The sequence below is a fragment of the Pinus tabuliformis genome, chromosome 7 (assembly GCF_031772625.1).
Source record: "Pinus tabuliformis cultivar Carrire ecotype Pingquan chromosome 7, CPIR1, whole genome shotgun sequence".
Lineage (NCBI taxonomy): Eukaryota > Viridiplantae > Streptophyta > Pinopsida > Pinales > Pinaceae > Pinus > Pinus tabuliformis.
Genome location: NC_142293.1, coordinates 377,580,594 through 377,599,607, shown reverse-complemented (window position 1 = coordinate 377,599,607; position 19,014 = coordinate 377,580,594). Strand labels below are relative to the sequence as shown.

Sequence of the window (19,014 nt, the reverse complement as noted above, 5' to 3'; positions counted from 1 at the left end):
ATCTCTACTTCATGAAAAGAAAATAAGTGTTCAACAATATACTATTACTCTAGTACAAGCTACATGTTGCTTCCCCTGCTCTACCTAATGCAGAGTCTGTAGGATATTATGTAATAATCATACAAAGAAACTATGACATTTTTTTTTGTTTGATTATGAGAGGGAAAAACTCTGGAGCTAAAACATAATTTGTCACAGTGTCTTGGCAAGAATGCACTGATAATTTATACACTGCAACCAGAAGACAATATAACATATGTCCAAATTCAATAAGTTTATAAAAAGGTTTGGCATCTTGATGAAGGGTTCAAAGCCCAGGGGAATAGCAGGCTTTGTATTCCTCACATCCAGAGGCAAAATAACAACACTATAAAAAGATTGTTGCTTTGCTTCATTGAAGACAAACTGATAAAATACCACTATCTTTATCCAAATAAGCCATCAAAGTTAAAGCTCAAAATCATCATCTTCATCCAACTTTAAGGCCTGAGCTGCAGCTTCTTCTTCTTCATCCTCAATAATCAGATAAGGATTGTGCATAATAGGCCTGAACTTATATCCCGTGAAAACATAAAATGCGAGAGTTGCACATTCCCTGGCGAGATGGCTTGTCCATGTATACCTAAATGATGTTCTTGTCGTCAAGGCGAAGATAACTACCCGAGTAAAGTAGATATAACAGATCACCACAATATAATAGTGCCTGAACAGGGTCAACTTTCTCAGAACTGCTGCTTCTTTACCATCTGTTAGAGCTGCCTCTTTCAAGTGCTTGATGGACCAAACAATAGGAAAAAGAACAACACTACAACAAATAATATCAATAAGAAATAACAACTGCTTCCATTCAAACCATTCCTTCACAGGCCAGCATGAATCGTAGTCACAAAGCATCGAGTTTGAAAAAGAAGTTTGTGAACCGTTACCTATGCATCGAAATCGAATATGCAACCCATGCGTACCAATCCACAATGAATTTGTAACCACTTTGATCGAACGGTTGAAACTTTTGCACGCCAGCAAGAATCGTAGTCGCAAAGCATCGAGTTTCAAAAAGAAGTCTGCAAACCATTACCTATGCATTGAAATCGAATAGGCAACCAATGCATACCACTCCACAACGAATTTGTAACCACTTTGATCGAACAGTTGAAACTTTTGCAATCATCTAACATATAATCTTATGGTGCACAAGGATGACTGGTGGGAAAAGAGGGGAGTTGATTTCAAAGAAAAACGAGTTACAACATAATTAAAATGAAAAATAATATTTACAAAATTTTGTGAGAAAAACAAAACAAATAATAAAATATTGTATTGTTGAATGGCACCAAAAATTAAAAAATATAATTAATTAATATGGTTTATATTAACATATATATATACTTTAATATATATTTTTATTTTTTAAATATATTCATGTGTATTTTTATGTATATATAATTAAATTTATTATAATATGTTTTTAATATTAAGCAAAGTTTTCGGTTGAAACCACATATTAGAAATTTTTGGCGGACGATGCTTTTGAACCAACAAGTGTGGTTCATCATCAGGACCAGATGAAGAGGGAGACCGTCGCAAAGGCTTAAATAGAAAACAATGTAGAGACATAATACCAAGTAACAGTTATATTTGAACAATAATATTTAGATTATCATATTAATTTATTAATATATTAAAAACAAATATTATTAAGTAATGACTACATTAAACAGTTAGTTTTTGAAAAATAATATTTAAATAATGATACTAGTTTATTGATTTATTAATTTATTAAAAATATTAATAGGTAATGGCTATATTACATGACTATTTCTGTAATTTTTGTAATATAATAATAAGTAATTTAAAAATTAAAAATTAAAAATACAAAGAAAAAACTATAATTCATGAAAATGGAAATATTAGAAAAAAGAACAAGTTAAATAAAAACAAAATAAAAGTAAAAACAAAAATTAATAACTAATAGAAAAATTACCAACCTCAACCAATCTCTATACAAATAACTAAATTTAAATAATAATAATAATAAAAAATGAGAATTCCCAATATTAAACTATGAATAAGTAAGAAATTTTTTTAATCAAAACAAATTAATACATAGTTAAAAGCAAAATTAAGTGTCATAATACCATACTTACAACAAATATAATAAGCCTTAAACACCATTATTAAAACACCACTAAACATCCTATGAAAAAAAAAACCTTTAAGCATAAAATGTTTAAAGATTGGACTTTCCCTTAAAAACCTTGTTTACGATAACTAACGCGGCTTAGTAAGGAAAAATGGGTGTTAAGATGTTCTGTGAATGCATAACCCACATTAGTTCTGTGAATGGATAACCCACATCAGTCTGCTATTGCAACCGATGCCATATAGAGCATACACTATCATTTTGCACATTAACTTTGGGTGCTATAACACGCTCTGTTAACAACTTGCAGGGTGTGTTATTGCTTCAATTAATTAAGAGAAAAAACAATATTTATTTTGAGAAAAAACAATATTTATTTTCTCATAGATCACTGTTGATCTTCTCCTGTTTATCTTATCTATCGACTCTGGAAAATTCTTTCTCTGATACAAATTTGGTCGAAAAATAAATATTTATATTTTTTAAGTCACTATTCAACTAATGCTGACTCAATCAATAGTTCTTAACACAAAATTAAAACTAACACTTAATTTAATTAAGTCACACTTTAAATCTAAATTACTTTGCATGGTGAAATAATTAGCTATTTCTAACACTCTTCCAGAATCACATCCTCGTGCTTCTTGATCTTAGTGGAAATAAAAGAAAATCACATTGCTATTTAGCTATTTTTAACACACTTCCAGAATCACATTGCGGTGCTTCTTGGGCTTCGTGGAAATAAAAGAGAGCAACTATGTTCTGTCCATCGTGATTTACAGATCGCCTTTGCAAGAAAATGGTGAGGTTGTGTGGGTTGCCAATGGAGATAATCCCCTATCGCATAACGAGATCCTGGAACTGCAGTATGATGGAAATCTGGTGCTCTCTGACTCCATTAATGGTTGGTCATCGACTTCTGGTAGTAGAACCATATGGTCGATGAACACAGGTGGAAATGGGTTCACCGGCATGAGATTGTTCGGTGGTGATGTGCTCCAATTCTAGGCAAGGAAAACACCACTCCTTGTCACATCAACAATAATCCCACCGATACGCTTCTGGTTGGCCAATTCGATCCTGTGTGGAAAGTTCTCGTTAAGTTCTATGTATTCTTTCAGCCTTTACCCTAATTTTCTGTGTTGGTCATGCATCTCTGTCGGGTGGATATTGATTTGCATTTACCCTAGCTTTCAGCACTGGTTTTTCATTTTCTTGCTTGATGAGGTCATTGTTGTTTCTCATTTTCTATCTACCATCACATTCTGAACATGACAACCACCGAGACGCTAGGACTAAGAGGATGGAAAATTCATAGTATATTAGTTAAATTAGCAGGAAAATTCCTATTATTTTAGTTAAATCAGCTCTCCATATTAGGAATACCTTGTCACTTTATTGCCTCTATATTGCGTCACTGCATCAATCAAAATACGACTACATTACCTTCAAAAAACATCTCATTTATGCTGCAAATCAACAATCTATTATCAGCACGAAACTGTGTGGAAAACCTTCGAATATTTGATATGATAGAAAAGTACTCGTCACATAATTTCAAGACTCTGTGGGGATTACATACAATGGAATTGATGTTGAACTACAAACATATATGTGCATAGTTGAAATGTGATGTAAATAGTGTGGTTATGTGTGTTCTTGTCATGTTCTCTGTGAATTTTCCTCGGACTCTTTGTGATATTTCTGTGCAAAATAAATTAAAAAAAAAAAAAACAATTTCTCTTGAGCAATTACATTCTTTCCATAATGCAAAAACGCTGGTAAACACTTGCAAGTAGATATTGAACTTTAGATATTGTGGGTATTTTGTCGAGACCTTCTCTGAGATTTTCCATTTATGCCAAGCTCAACAAATCCGATAGATCCACATTCTACACTCATCAACAGGTTGTCAGTTACACCGATTATCCATTTTACCTAAATTTTCCTACTGCAAATACGAAGGTTTAAATTATGAAATGCAAAGGTTCCACATTCGATCGAGTATGCACTTCCAGTGTAACTACGTCAACACACGCAACATTCTGTGCATCTTCAAATCATTGTAAAATGCAGGACCATACATATCGTGCACGGATTTTAAAGCAATCTTTGAAATGAATGAATGCAGTTATGAGCGAAATATGTTATTATTTGGTGACTCTGAATGTGTGGTTGGGTTGCGTTTCTGGTTAGATTTTTTTTCATTTAGGACATTTTATATTTTTTATTTTGCCTCAGACTTACATCACGACGATGGATCATTAAGTTGTCAGATTCATTGAAGTTAGGGCCTGTTGTCTGGATTGTTCTTTATTTCTAGTTAGTTATGTTTCTTCTACCATCTTTCTTTTTATTTTTTTCCTTCTTATATGCTTTTCTAATGCTTTTATATTCTGTAAAATGGTACAGAGGTGTTGTTTCAGGTTGAACAGGTTAATGGATTGATTTATTGAAGATAAACGTTTTGCGTGGATTGTCCATTTGCTCTTAGTTGTTCTTTCATACTATTAAAAATGCCACAATGTTTTCGATTTATAAAGCTAAGTCTTTATCTTACATGTACATTTTATATTTGTTTGGGTATGATGGTTCATAACAAAATAAAACCGTTCAAGAGGACTCATTTGCATAGCGGACTATTAATTTGATTTAAAAATAAACCTAATCGATAACGAACGATAAAGAAATCTTGAATATGGACAACGTCTTTATATCATTGTGGCAGTAGAATGAATGGTGTGGTCCCAAGCTGGTAAGAAATACAAATAAAAATGGAATTGAAAGAAACTGATGGAGAAAAAGAGAATTAATAGAAAATAGAGCATGGATATTGGATAACAAAGATTGTACGTGCCTAAGACTATGAGTGGTCACCTCTATGTACTTTGGTTGTTATCAGATATTGTGCGGGGTGTAGTGTTATGTTTATTTTTATAGGTTTATATTAGGTGTAATTATATATTATTATAGATTTATTTTAAGTATAGATTTAATATAAGCTTTGAGGGATTAAATTTTTTCAAGTGTGAGCTTGTTTAGAGTGCAAAATAAAATGTGTTATTTTTCATTGTTTAAATTATAGCTTTGAATGTCAAATAAAATATATAAGACCAAATACATTTTTTTTACCATAAAAACTTAATTTTTTCATATTATATATATATATATATATATAATTTTTAAAATGATATATAATATATACGTAATTTACATTAAAATATTTTACATGTTCATCATGGTTTTTTATTATTAATATACGTTTAAGTATATGTCAATATTATTTCTTTTTAAAATATTTTAGTGATAACCCATATTGAATCTTTTTTTTTATTTTATATATAACATCAAAATGTTTTATTTTAACAACTTTTTTTCTATATATAGATATATATATGAAGTTGATAGCAACATAAATTAGTTGACATAGATCTTCAAATACTTTATTTAAATATCATGTTGAGATATTTTTGAAAAGTATAATATTTAAAAATCTTAGTCACATTTTTTTACTTATTCATTTTTTTTATTATAGGCAATATTATTTTTCTGTTTAGAACATATATTTTATTTTTATTTTAAAGGGTTACAAAGGAATGGACAAACTTACACATCCCCTCATACATCCCTCATACTAGGCTGTAGAATGAGCCTCTCGTCTCAATAATAAATGTTTTATATAATGATGATGGTTGTATATTTGTTACCAATAATATATAAATTAGGTAGAGAATTATGAAAAAAGTAAATAGCTTAAATGGGCTCAAATGAAAATGAGAATATTACTTAACATTTAACATGGTAGTATGCCCATCAGGCAAGTTTTCTCTCAATGGTTACACACTTCATAGGAAGTGTCTTCCAATCTATTGTTGTTAGAACATGTTACACACACGCTATAGAAATTGTCTTCCAATCTATTGTAGCAAATTTTGGAGGTACTCTATAAGAAGTGTCTTCCAATCCATTGTAGTTAGAACATGTTACACACACTCTATATAAAGTGTCTTCCAATCTATTGTATCTAATTTTGGAGGCAGACTTGTGCAAAGGACAAATTTTTCAGAAAATTTGGCCTGCTTTTCTTGCTCTCGGCCTGTTGTATTACAATAAATCATAAAGCTAGCATCCCAAATTGATTACTAAGCTAAGGGATGAACACCTTTTCATTATATGTCGTAACAATGTCGCAGGCGCTCTGGTATTTTCAGAGAATATAGTGTTTTACCTTACTCAATCTGGGAGAAAGAAAACAACATATTAAAAAGAAAAAAATAAAAAACAATACCCACTATTCAACGACAGTCAAATCCATCTATCGTAAGAGTTGGATCAGTGCTTAACACATCAAGCAGTAAGTCAAGGGAGAAGCTCGCACTTAATGAAGGATTATATACCATATTGCACAACACGTCAATATGGGTCATAGACTATGAGGCATATAAACAATTGCATAAATTTGTATCTAGCCAATGTACGATCAACCATATCGTATTGGTACTCCGAGAACTGAGAAAAATTACCTTTACCTCAACCTCAAATTGGGCTAGGTGGAGTACAACTTCTTAGTTAGATGGGCTTAAAGTGAAGAAAGGAGTGGGCATTTCATGAATTTCAACATTGGGGGTGTGTTGACAGTGCTGGATCTGGCAACATTAAGGGGATCTAGTATGATGCCCTGGTTCACATTATCTTAAAGGTATGCCTTAGCTCTATCTTGTCAGCACATGATAGTGGTATACTTAGTCTTCAAACAACGAGGTTCAAGTGCCTGGTGAGTTCTTAGTGTCGCTTGTGTCAAAGTTCTTTCATTGCAAAGGGGAAGGGGGAGAGTGAGTATCAAGTTGAAAGGGAATAGTCCCGATTTTGTTAGAGACACACAACACAGCAGGACATGCACAGCTTTCGGCGGAGAAATCCACATGGATGTAGCAGTAACAACACAAAGTGAATAGATAACACGTCCAACACCCAACGAAATAGTCCAAACGAGTGTGATGGTCGTTATAGCAAGCTTACAAGGATGAATATGTCGAGTGTCCGACAGAATCGTCCACACTGGCGAGACAATGTTAACAACTGATACAACACATTTCCAACAACATATGTACTAAAACAACCAAAATAGTTCGATTGTCTTAATACAGGTTAAAACAACATGCATTACAAGCATCCAAAGAATTGTCTTACAAACGAATACAAAACATGTGTGAAAATGTGTTGGCCTATTGACAAGCTTATGAATTAAGTGAAAGTTCCAAGACACATCTGCACACCATTACATCACTAACCCCAAAAGCAAGGCATTGGAGCCACTGCTCGCTTCTCAAAGAAAATACTACAGACTCTTAAGGTTATGTGGGAGGAGCCAAGGTGAAAAAGTCCTATGCATGTAAAAATTAGGGGAATATATAGCCAAGGGTGAACTTGACCCTTGTGACTCTTAAACTTCCCTCATGACTGTTTGACTTACATAACTCTTCAGCTTCGTATGTGGGTCTCTTAGACTTCCATGTTACATTACATTGATTACAATAGTATAGCCCATAATAGTGATGTGGCCGAGATGACTCATGACATGACTCGACGTGACAGTGCTGGTATGTTCATACTGATGGTGGTGTCCATGTCGAGCTATAGTGCTGCTGAATGATGAGTGTCCTCTTGGTGTAACATAGCTTCATCTCCACATGGAAAGGTGTGTGAAGTCTTCGATGGTCTTGGTGTTTGCTTGATGTTGCAAGTGCATGTATCTCCTTTGTTGGTACATGGTATGCTTTGTGTGTTCATTCGTTCGCGAACATGTCTCCTAGCCTGTGCTCTTTGTTTATCTCGGTTATCGTCGCGCCATGTCTCATCCATGTAACTGTATCTGCAGTCACTCATGACGAGACAATATCAAATCCAAAAATCCCGTAGTCTACCATGATGCATCATCTTTCGTTTTTAGGTGCAGGGGTTTGGGAGAGAGGACAAGGCTTTGAAACTGCGTAGAGAAAATTTCAGGTTGGGATGCGGGTCTCTGGGGAACTGTCAAGAAAAATTATGTAGAGGTCACTGGGAGGTTGGGTTGAGCAGTCTGGAACAACAGTGACATTCTGCAGGATCTAGCTCAGTTGGGAGGTGGAAATGCATAATTTTTTCAGGGAAGGCAGTGCGAGCAGCAGAGGACACTGGCAGTGAAAACTACGCAGATTCTTAGGGAAGTCTATGAGCGGGTTGTTGAAGCTTGCTAGTAAAAACTGCGCAGAACTCAGAGGCAGGCATGTTGAACATATCTACATAGTTTTCGGGCTGAGTGGGATGTCGGACAGCTGGTGGACAGCCCAAGAAAACTGTGAAATTTTCAGGAGGAGCAGTAGGTCGACTAACAGGGGGACTCACTCATAGAACTTCGTAATTTCCAGAGGAAGTGCAGAGATAGGAAGTGGGTGTGTTTCCCTCATGTCTATGCAGTTTCTTCAGTCAGTGGAGGCAAGCATGCTAAAAACTTCTACGCAATTGTTTGGAGTTAAGCCCAGGGTCATTGCCAGGTCAAACTCTCTCGTTGACCTATGGGGGCTTGATGGATTTGCTTGTAGGTGGGATAGATTGAGATGGCTTCTTGGGAAACTTCTACATTGTTCTAGGTAACAATTAGTCAAGTCAATGTAGAATTTCCTACAAATTCTCTACAAATCTACCTTTGAGATCTGTGTAGAAAATCTGACTGTAGAATAATCTGATAATGCAACATACCAGAGAAAAATACTATAATCTACTTCTACTATCAAACTTGCGAAAGCTTAAAGATCGAGCTGAATCAGAGCTGAACACATATAACCATAAGAAGAAGAATCAATGCACATGAAACACAGAAAATACTCAGGGGAAAGCCTCAGCTAAACCCCCCCTACTATATGTATTATCATACAAGGTGGAAATACATTAGAATTATACAAAGCCTAAGCTCTCATAGCTAGCCAACTCTCAGTACAATCCTCCTAGATGTTCACAGGAAAACAAAGCTTCTCACAAGCCTTCTCCTCTGCCCTCCAAGCTCCTATTTCCTTGCGCAGTTATCTCTAGGATAATCTCCTTCACCCAGTGTAACACTGCTCTCACACACTGCTCTAACTCACTGTCAAAACTACGCAATCCTCAAGGAACCTTACCTTGACTACATGCATGAGTTTCCTTTATAGGAAAACACATGCAACTGATACTACATTGTCCTTGACATTTAGCTCAACTGGGTCTTTCTCAGAACAGACATGCATGAGTTTTTGATGAGGGAATCTTCAGTTATCTGGAGTACACTAGTTGAGTGCATGCATGCATCAACTGGCTGATAATTCACAATTAGCTCCTCAAACAATTTGGAACTAATTTAACTGGACTTAACTCAGTAAACTGAGCTAACTAATTACAAATCAAATATAACTCAATCTTGTCTCCTTAATTAAGTGATAATCTCCTTAATTTAAGGGATAACTGTTACATGACTTCAGAAAGACTTCTAACTTGAATTTCTCCAACTAATTAATCGATAATGAATTAATTAATTATTTCCAAGCAGCTGGTGAGACTATATTCAAATTTAATTCACAATTTTAATTCAAGAACAAATTAAAATTGGAATATACTTGATTCCATTTTTATCATTTCTTGTTGCTACTTTCAACACTCCCTCTCAACAAGAAAGGAATTCGACTTGATCCTGATCCTAAAACGTTGGAATGTTTTACATGCAACACTTCTCTCTAGCGTTGTTGCTCCAGTAACTCCAGAAACAAAAGAAACATCCAACCTGAATCAATACGATGCATCTGTCATTAAAGTCTCTAACCGCTACTACCTCTATCAACTGAAAAACTATGCGCTTTTGTTGACTCAACCTTTCTGCACTGTTGTCAATCCTTCTATGCACTCTTTAGTATCTCACTGCTCTAGCCTCTGTCACTTTAATCTCTAACTACATCAATCCCACTTATTCCTCCTGCTACTATGTACTTTGGGCTCCCATAGCAAGGTACAATCCATGACATAAAACCTCTCAATGGACCTTGCCCAATTTCATCCTTCTTGAGACTATCACTTCACTTCGCCCCACCTCACATCTAGAGGTATGGATGCATGTGATCCCTGTTTCCACTTGGCTAGAAATTTCCCCCTACTGGAGGCCTCTGCATGACTGGATGCCTCCAATTGGTCTCCTCTCGGCTTCTCAAATTGTGTTCCTCCACAATTGTTTGAGACTTCTTCTAGGACTGCATGATGAGAGGTAATTTACTCTCTCTCTCAACCACCAAGTCTCTAACATTGCTCCTCAAGGCTTTACATGCATCTTGAACCTCAAGAGCATACAGGTTTTCAACTCGTGAACCGATCTGTTTCACCTATCTCATGGTGATGTGTCTAAGGAAAACCTTTCCATTACTAAAGACAACACCGTGGCCTTTGTCCTCCAACATTGCGACCGATACAAAGTTCTTCTTTAGTTCAAGCACATACTTCACATATGTCAAGGTGATAGAAGCTCCATTCTCCCTCTGAAAAGCAACCGTGCCCACTCCTAAAACGCGATACCTTTCATAGTCACCCATCTCTATGGGCATTTTGAGGTCTTTCTCTACCAAGGCACTGAACAAACTTTTATTGCCGGTCATGTGGAATGAGGCTCCACTATCAAGATACCAACCACAACCCATCATCGATGACACCATGCATGCAATGAGGGTAAAGTCCATTTCGAACTAAGGCACTAATGCCTCCCCTTCTGATCCTTCCAAGGATCCCTTCTTAGACTTCTTCGATGGGCAATTAGTCGCATAATGTCCCATCTCGTTTTTTTCTTCTTTTTTTTAAGTATGATATGAATTCGATTTGCACCTGCAACCCTGAACTTCAAACTTCAAATTCTCTTCTCCATATACTGTTCATAGCTTCAATAAACTTGGCTCTGATACCATGTAGAATTTCCTGCAAATTCTCTACAAATCTACCTCTGAGATCTATGTAGAAAATCTCACTATAGATTAATCCTATAATGAAATATAGCAAAGCAAAATACTATAATCTACTTCTACTATCAAACTTGTGGAAGCTTAAATATCCAGCTGAATCAAAGATGAACACGTATAACCATAAGAAGAAGAATCAATGCACATGAAACACAGAAAATACTCAGGGGAAAGCCTCAGCTAAAAACTACACTATCTATATTATCATACAAGGTGGAAATACATCAGAATTATACAAAGGCTTAGCTCTCACAACTAGCCAGCTCTCGGTACAATCCTCCTGGATGCTCACAGGCAAACAAAGCTTCTCACAAGCCTTCTCCTCTACCCTCCAAGCTCCTATTTCCATGCACAATTATCTCTGGGATGATCTCCTTCACCCAGTGTAACACTACTCTCACACACTGTCAGAACTGCGCAATCCTCAAGGAACCTTACCTTTGCTGCATGCATGAGTTTCCTTTATAGGAAAATACATGCAATTGATAGTACACTATCCTTGAAATTTAGCTCAATTAAGTCTTTCTTAGAACAGACATGCATGAGTTTCTAATGAGGGAATCTTCAGTTATCTAGAGTACGCTGGTTGAGTGCATGCATGCATCAACTGACTGATAACGCAAAATTAGTTCCTCAAACAGTTTGGAACTAATTTAACTGGACTTAGCTCAGTAAACTGAGGTAACTAATTACAACTCAAATATAACTCAATCTTATCTCCTTAATTAAGGGATAATCTCCTTAATTTAAGGGTAACTGTTACATGACTTCATAAAGACTTCTAACTTGAATTTCTCCAACTAATTAATCCATAATGAATTAATTAATTATTTCCAAGCAACCGGTGAGTCTAAATTCAAATTTAATTCACAATTTTAACTCAAGGAAAAATTAATATTGGAATATACTCGATTCTATTTTTATCATTTCTTGTTGCTAGTTTCAATAGTTGAATCTAGGATTGCACAGTGTAGACTGCTTGGGAGGCAGCCTCAAGCTATGTGCAATTCTGGGCAGCGGTACTTGGTCACCGAGGGTTGAGACTGCATAATGTAGCTTAAGGGAGGTTCAGCTGATGGAGGGTGGTACGGTCGACAGGTTTTCAGAAAAATGAATGAGTGCGTGAGTAAGTGGACTTGTGTATACATGACCTTGCGAACACACACTCAACATGACTTGATGACAAGATAGCGCGAAGACAACATTTGCTCAGTGTGACTGACCGAAGAGTGCGAGCAATAAGTGCAACACTTGACATAGATCGTTGAATGACCATGATGAAACTTGCATGACATTGCATACAACTTTTTGTGTGAATGTGACAGATGCTTATATAGCGAAGACAACTTGTACACATGGAGACAAACCTCAAACATAGCCAGAACATGACTGCAAGCATGAAATTATTACCAACATGCTAAAAGATTTCTGGTGAGAGGTCAACAAAAGAGGGTGTAAAGACTTGACACAAGCTCATGGAATGAGCCCTAGTGTTTGAAAACATCAAGGGAAACACCAAGGAAGGCTCTAAAATTTGATGCAAGCCAAAATGTTGGAGGGTGTTGTAGCCGCTACAACACTTTATGACACAGTAGTTGAATACCAACTTTTTTGTTTTGGTCCATTGACAACACAGTGCCTTGGTCTATCAAGGAGTATTGAATCATTGTGCAGGTTACTTTAGCTTCCCCACTTACGCTATGGATATACATGTTCACCTTTTTCCAACTCAGTCAAACACAACAACAAGTTTCAGCTTGATCACTATGTTTCGAAACACAACAACAAGTTTCAACTTGATCACCTTTTGCCAACTCAGTCAAACACAACAACAAGTACCCTGGTGGAGTCACATAGGAACACACACATTGCTCCACTGCTAGTGAGCTTGGTCATTACCCAGTGGAGTTGCATGCTTCACCTCTGTATAGAAGAAGTCTTTCTCTTCTTTCACCTTTGTATTTTTAAAAAAGGATTGTTCATAGGGATTTATTTATTTTTGGGGTGGAAGAAGCAACCCAACTTATTGAGAGTAGACGAGGTTGTTCCTTCAAAGAAGCATGTAAAACCTCTGATATAGGTTTTCTTGTTTAGATTTTCCCGTTCTTTGTTTCAACTAGTTGGATGAGTTGGATCACATAGAGCAGAAGACTGAGTATAGGCATGGGGTTTCCCAGTGTGGAAATAGGTTCATGATTGGACCAGATCTTCCCTTACAGATGGCTCATATTTTCTGTCAAGACTTTATCAGCCAAAGGTTATAACCAAGCATAGAGGAGATGGATAGAGGATTGGCCAAGTGCTGCAGTGTCATAAGACTCTTTGGATATTAGCCACATACTCATTGAAAAGCCAAAGCTCAGTAAAGGGCTGCACTTATTGTCAAAATAAAAAATAGCATGATATTAAGAAAAAAAAACGAAGCAAAGAAAAAATAGCCAAGTGAAAAGACATCATGCAAGCAAAGCGAGCAAGGAAACAAACCAAACCAAATCAGCAAGAAAATAAACATGCAAACCAAAAAGTAAAGGAAAGCAAGAAAGAAAACACTACTCCTACTCCTACGCTAAAATGTCAAGATTATGTGAAATGAAATTTCCAGTGAAGCCACCATAGACGTACTCGACCTGCAACCACAAAGATATAAGTGATTATAATAGATTTAAAAAAGTGTGCAACTGAAGACGCAATAACTTGACAATCTTGCACACTTTAGAGAAGGTCTTGCGTGTGGGTAGAAAGATGTGCCATAACCACGCAACGCACATGATTACCTCTTCGATGATCACCATTTTTCAAAAAACCTCGGAAGCCTCTTATAAGAGTGTGTTCATCTGCACCAAGTTTCTTCATGAGTGAGAGAAAGGATTCAAGCTTGCTACCTACAACACGACTCGCCAAGTAATATTGTTCTAGTCATTCAACGATTGGATCATAAAATTCATGATGGTTGTTTTGAAAGACTCATGATCTTTGAGAAGATGGATTCCTGATTCGAGAGAGGGGATCACGATGGGAATCTGGTACAGATAGATAGATCTGATCATTCTTGTCAGTCATGTCAAGACAGTGAGGACCTTCCATAGCCATCAGTGTAGGCTGAAGTGCCTCACCTGCTTGACAGAAGTCTAAGGAGAAAAATGTTACACTGTGAAGATCATAGTGTGTGAAGCAACTTTGATTGGATGTATTGTTAGGAGAATGATAAACTGCATGACAACCACCTGAGATAGAAGAAATATTAGACCAATTAGTCGAGATGCCATATTCTCAGCTTGACATGAATAAAGAAATTTTTTGAACAATCTTACGAATGCTCTAAATGAAACCAAGTCCGTTGTGCGCTAGATATGATAGAACACGAACCTGTAACTAGTGAAAAATTGTGCATGCATCATGGTCATCACTGAAATGTAGAAGGATGTCAGCAATGTGAATGTGTGAAGCCAATTAGGGTGTGGTGAAATGAGAGGAACTTGATTCACATGATAGCTTATGTGCTTGTCATCACACAGGGAGATTGCTGGTGTGATGAGCAGAAAAATTTCATGTGCAAGATTCGCAAGAAGATCAAGGAGATGATCACAAGAGAGAACATCCGATAAGTATGATTCCAAACAAACATAGTCTTTCACATGATCAACTTCACAATTCCATGATTGCATGAGAGACGAACACTCCCAACCCGAATTGGATGTAAGAGAAGTGCATGAAGACGAACATGTTGTAACATACTCGTGTATTCGGTCATTAGCGAAACTTCGAAATATCAGACCCGGAATAGTAAACATTTTTTATATGGAGATCCACATCGAGTGCAACCATGAAGATAGATGGATTTTGCATGAGAAACCTGATTTGATTCGATTCGAGGGCATACCAGAGTCACAAGGTCCTGACATAACAATCAACAGATGTTGAAGTACCTCGACTCCCTGGCACATCCCAGAACTCTCCAAAATTGAAAAATGGAATTTTGAGATGTGAGCCAGATCATGTATTACTTAAGGATTGATGTTGTTGCTGATTTCAAAACTACTCTTAGGATGGCAGCCATCTTTGTCATGGACTTCATCAAACTTTGCAGCTTCAGTAAGCTGTCCTGACAAGTTTTCTTCATGCAACATACAAGATGATAACGAGTGGGAAGAGTCATGTGCATTGAGATTGTTTTCATCATGGACAACTTCACTGCCTTGTGTCAATCAAGGAGATAACTCATCGGATGAAGAAACAAGAGTATGCGGACTATCTCTGATGCATGTCGATGCACTGTGGATGGTAGGACACATGGGCAAGAGGGGTGAAGAGGATGTTTTGATATGGATGTCTGCTATGACCTGTGCAAATTCCAGATCTGAGTTAGAGTGTACATGAGAGAACAATAGATAACCTGATGTGTTTGGGCATTCATCACCACATACGGAACCATGGGAGTGATGACAACCCAATACTAGAGGTTGATCGAAAGAATTAATTGTGCATGATGTTTCACCAATATTAACAGATTGAGAATTGACCAAGAATGGAATCTCATTGTCTTAATCTGAATCATTTTGAAACATAGAAGAGGAATTGATTGTGCCTTCACCTTTCTTCTCCTATGCTTGTGCAATGAGACTTCCTTGTACATGACCACAATTTGAGCCAACAACTTGAGAATCAAGAGAATGCGCACAGCTATCTTGTGAAGCAGATCGATCAAGCGAGTCATGGTACAAGGAGTCTTGGTTTGTAGATGAAAATAGATGGCAAAGATGCAGATCAAACTTGAAGCTTGGGTCATGAATAGTGATGTCCTCTTGTGGAATGGAGTAATGAGTCTTCGCCATAAGCTTTCTGAGCCATTATGGAATTTCCTCCATTGGAGTGGGAGATGGCTCAAAAGATGGGTTGGGAACATGCTGCACAAATTCCTCATCTTTCCAACCATAGCCAGAGGGCACCCTCTGTGTATATTTCTTAAATTTGCAACCGATGTGAGGGGGTACCTTCTTTGAGACCGGAAAGGGAGGAGGACAAGGAACGAATGGGGTGTTGGGCTCCTTCTCTGCAAATTGAGGGGCCTCATGATCCACAAGAGTCAAGGAAGAAGGGAAATTAGGAGGTTCACCATGTTGGGAAACATGAACCAAGCATTTCAACTCTTGGCTCATGAAGTCAAGGTCGAAAAAATGTTCAAGAATTTTGTGACAGAGGTGAAGGAAGTGGTTAGCAAAGTCCTCAAATGATTTGCCAGGCTTCATTCTTAAACGAGAGATTCTATCACACACATCTTGGTGGTTATACTTATCGAAGGCTTGATGGAGCTCCTTGAGGAGAGGAAGAAGGGAATGGACAGAAGAAGGTGGTAGGGTATGACACCACCGATTACTATGACCTTCAAGGGTGAGGAAGAAAAGTTGCTCTTCACTATCAATTTCATGGGATTCACAGAAATGAAGAAAATCATAAATGTGCTTGGTTACAGAGGTTTTGTCCTCACCATCAAACTTTAACAAGGACAAGTGATTTAGAAGCTCATAAGGAGTGATGGTTTATTAAGGGAGAAATGAGAAAGACACCCGAGGAGCTCAAGTTGTCTATGATCCATTTGTTAAGAGATTCAAACCATATGGAATAGGATTAGTTTGTCATCTGGCTCTCCTTCTAGCGCTACAAAAGTTGACAGGGCTGGATCTGCCAACATTCAAGGGATCTCCCTGGTATGAAGTCACAACTAGACCTCAGACCATTTGGTGTAGGATTCCCATCCGGTATGATGGACCAATTGCCATTATGTTAAAGATATACCTTAGCTCTTACTTGTCAACACATGAGAGTGGTATACTTAGTCTTCAAATACTAAGGTTCGTGTGCTTGCTGAGTGCTTAGTGTTGCTTGTGTCATAGTTCTTTCACTGCAGAGGGAGAGGGTGAGAGTGAGTCTCAACTCGAAAGGGAATAGTCCCAACTTTTTAAGAGACACACAAGACAAAGTGGACAGATAGCACGTACAACACCCAACGGAGTAGTCCACATAATTACAATGGTCATTATAACAAGTTTATGACAATGAATTTGTTGAGTGTTCAGTGGAATAGTCCACACGAGTAAGACAACAATAACAACTGATACAACACATTTCCAACAACATATGTACTAAAAAAACCGAAATAGTTCAACTGTCTTAATGCAGGTTAAAGCAACATGCATTACAAGCATCCAAAGAATAGTCTTACAAATGAATACAATACATGTGTGAAAATGTGCTAGTCTGTTAACAAGCTTCTGAATTAAGCGGAAGTTCCAAGACACATTCATACACCATTACATCACTAACCCTGATAGTGGAGCATTGGAGCGACTTCTTGCTCCTTAAAGAAAAGACTACAAACTCTCAAGGCTATGTGGGAGGAGCCAAGGTGAAAAAGTCTTTTGCATGTACAAATTAGGGGTATATATTGGCAAGGGTGAACTTGACCCATGTGACTCTTTGACTTCCCTCATGGCTGTTTGACTTACATGACTCTTCAACTTCGTATGTGGGTCTCTTGGACTTCCATGTTACATTACATTGATTACAACGGTACAACCCACAGTAGTGATGTGGGCAAGACGACTCATGACATGAATCAACATGCTAGCGTTGGTATGTTCATGCTGATGGTGGTGTCCATGTCGAGCTGCAATGTTGTTGAATGATGAGTGTGCTCTTGGTGTAAGATAGCTTCACCTCCGCATGGAAATGTCTGTGGAGTCTTTGATGGTCTTGGTGTTCTCTTGATGTTGCACGTGTATGTATCCCCTTCGTTGGAACTTGGTATGCTTCGTGTGTTCATCTGTTCGTGAACAAGTTTCCTAACATGCGCTTCTTCTTCATCTTGTTCATCGTCGCACCATGTCTCATCCATGTACATGTATTTGCAGTCACTCATAACGAGACAACATCAAATCCAGAAATACCCTAGTATACCATGATGCATCATCTTTCATTTTCGGGTGCAGGTGACTGGGACAGGACAAGGCTCTGAAACTGTGCAGAGCACATTTCAAGCCGAGATATCGGGCTCCGAGGCACTTTCAAGAAAAATTACATAGAGGTCACTAGTAGGTTGGTATGAATAGTCTAGAACAACAGTGAGATTCTGCAGGATCTGGCTCAGCTGGGAGGCAGGACTGCACAATGTTTTTAGGGAAGGCAGTGTGGGAAGCAAAGGACACTCGCAGTGAAAACTGCATAGATTCTCAAGGGAGGTTGGAGTGGGCTGCGGGAGCTTGCTAGCCAAAAATGCGCAGAACTGGGAGGCATAAATGCTAGAAATGTCTGCGCAGTTTCCATCTGAGCGAGGAGTCAGGAAGTTGGTGGACAACCCAAGAAAAATGTGAAATTTTCAGGAGGAGCAGTAGGCTGACTGACAAGGGGACTCACTGATGATACTGTGCAATTTTCAAAGGTAGTGCAATGACAAGAAGCGGATACCTGTCCCTCAGTTTTTCACAATTTCTTCAGTCAGCAGAGTTAGGCATGATGACAGCTTCTACGCAATTTTTTGGAGGAGTAAAGCTTCGGGTCACTTCCTTATCTAACTCTCTGGTTGACCAGTGGGAGACTTGATTGATTGGCTTGCAAGTAGCAGACATTGAGATGGCTTCTTGGGAAACTTCTGCGTCTTTCTGGGTAACATTCAGCCAGGTCGATTCTAGGATTGCATAGTGCAGACTACATGGGATGTAGCCTGAAACTCTGTGTAATTTTGGGCAACAGTTCTTGGTCATTGAGGGCTGAGACCGCACAGTGCAACTCAGCAGAGCTCTGGCTTATGGAGGGTGGTCTGGTTGATAGGTTTTCGGAAAAATGACTAAGTGTGTGAGTAAGTTGTGTATACATGAC

General features: G+C 37.6%; 1 protein-coding gene across 1 annotated transcript; it reads right to left on the bottom strand.

Moving 5' to 3' along the window:
• Positions 1-447: 447 nt before the first annotated feature.
• On the bottom strand, positions 448-13,934 carry LOC149247557 (protein CANDIDATE G PROTEIN-COUPLED RECEPTOR 7-like). Its single transcript, XM_089444570.1, has 4 exons — positions 13,917-13,934; positions 13,708-13,769; positions 927-1,061; positions 448-805 (listed from the first exon to the last, which is right to left on the bottom strand). Exons 1-4 carry the CDS (start codon positions 13,932-13,934, stop codon positions 448-450), a joined length of 573 nt encoding a protein of 190 aa, XP_089300696.1.
• Positions 13,935-19,014: the final 5,080 nt, after the last annotated feature.

What these genes read in the sequence shown, in the direction of transcription:
- LOC149247557 (XM_089444570.1), bottom strand. An exon ending in CATAATCTTGACATTTTAGC is followed by an intron (nt 1,062 to 13,707) that starts GTAGGAGTAGGA and finishes AATGGTTTGCAG; the next exon opens with ACTTCTTTTTGAAACTCGAT. An exon ending in TATTCGATTTCGATGCATAG is followed by an intron (nt 806 to 926) that starts GTAACGGTTCAC and finishes TATTTGTTGTAG; the next exon opens with TGTTGTTCTTTTTCCTATTG.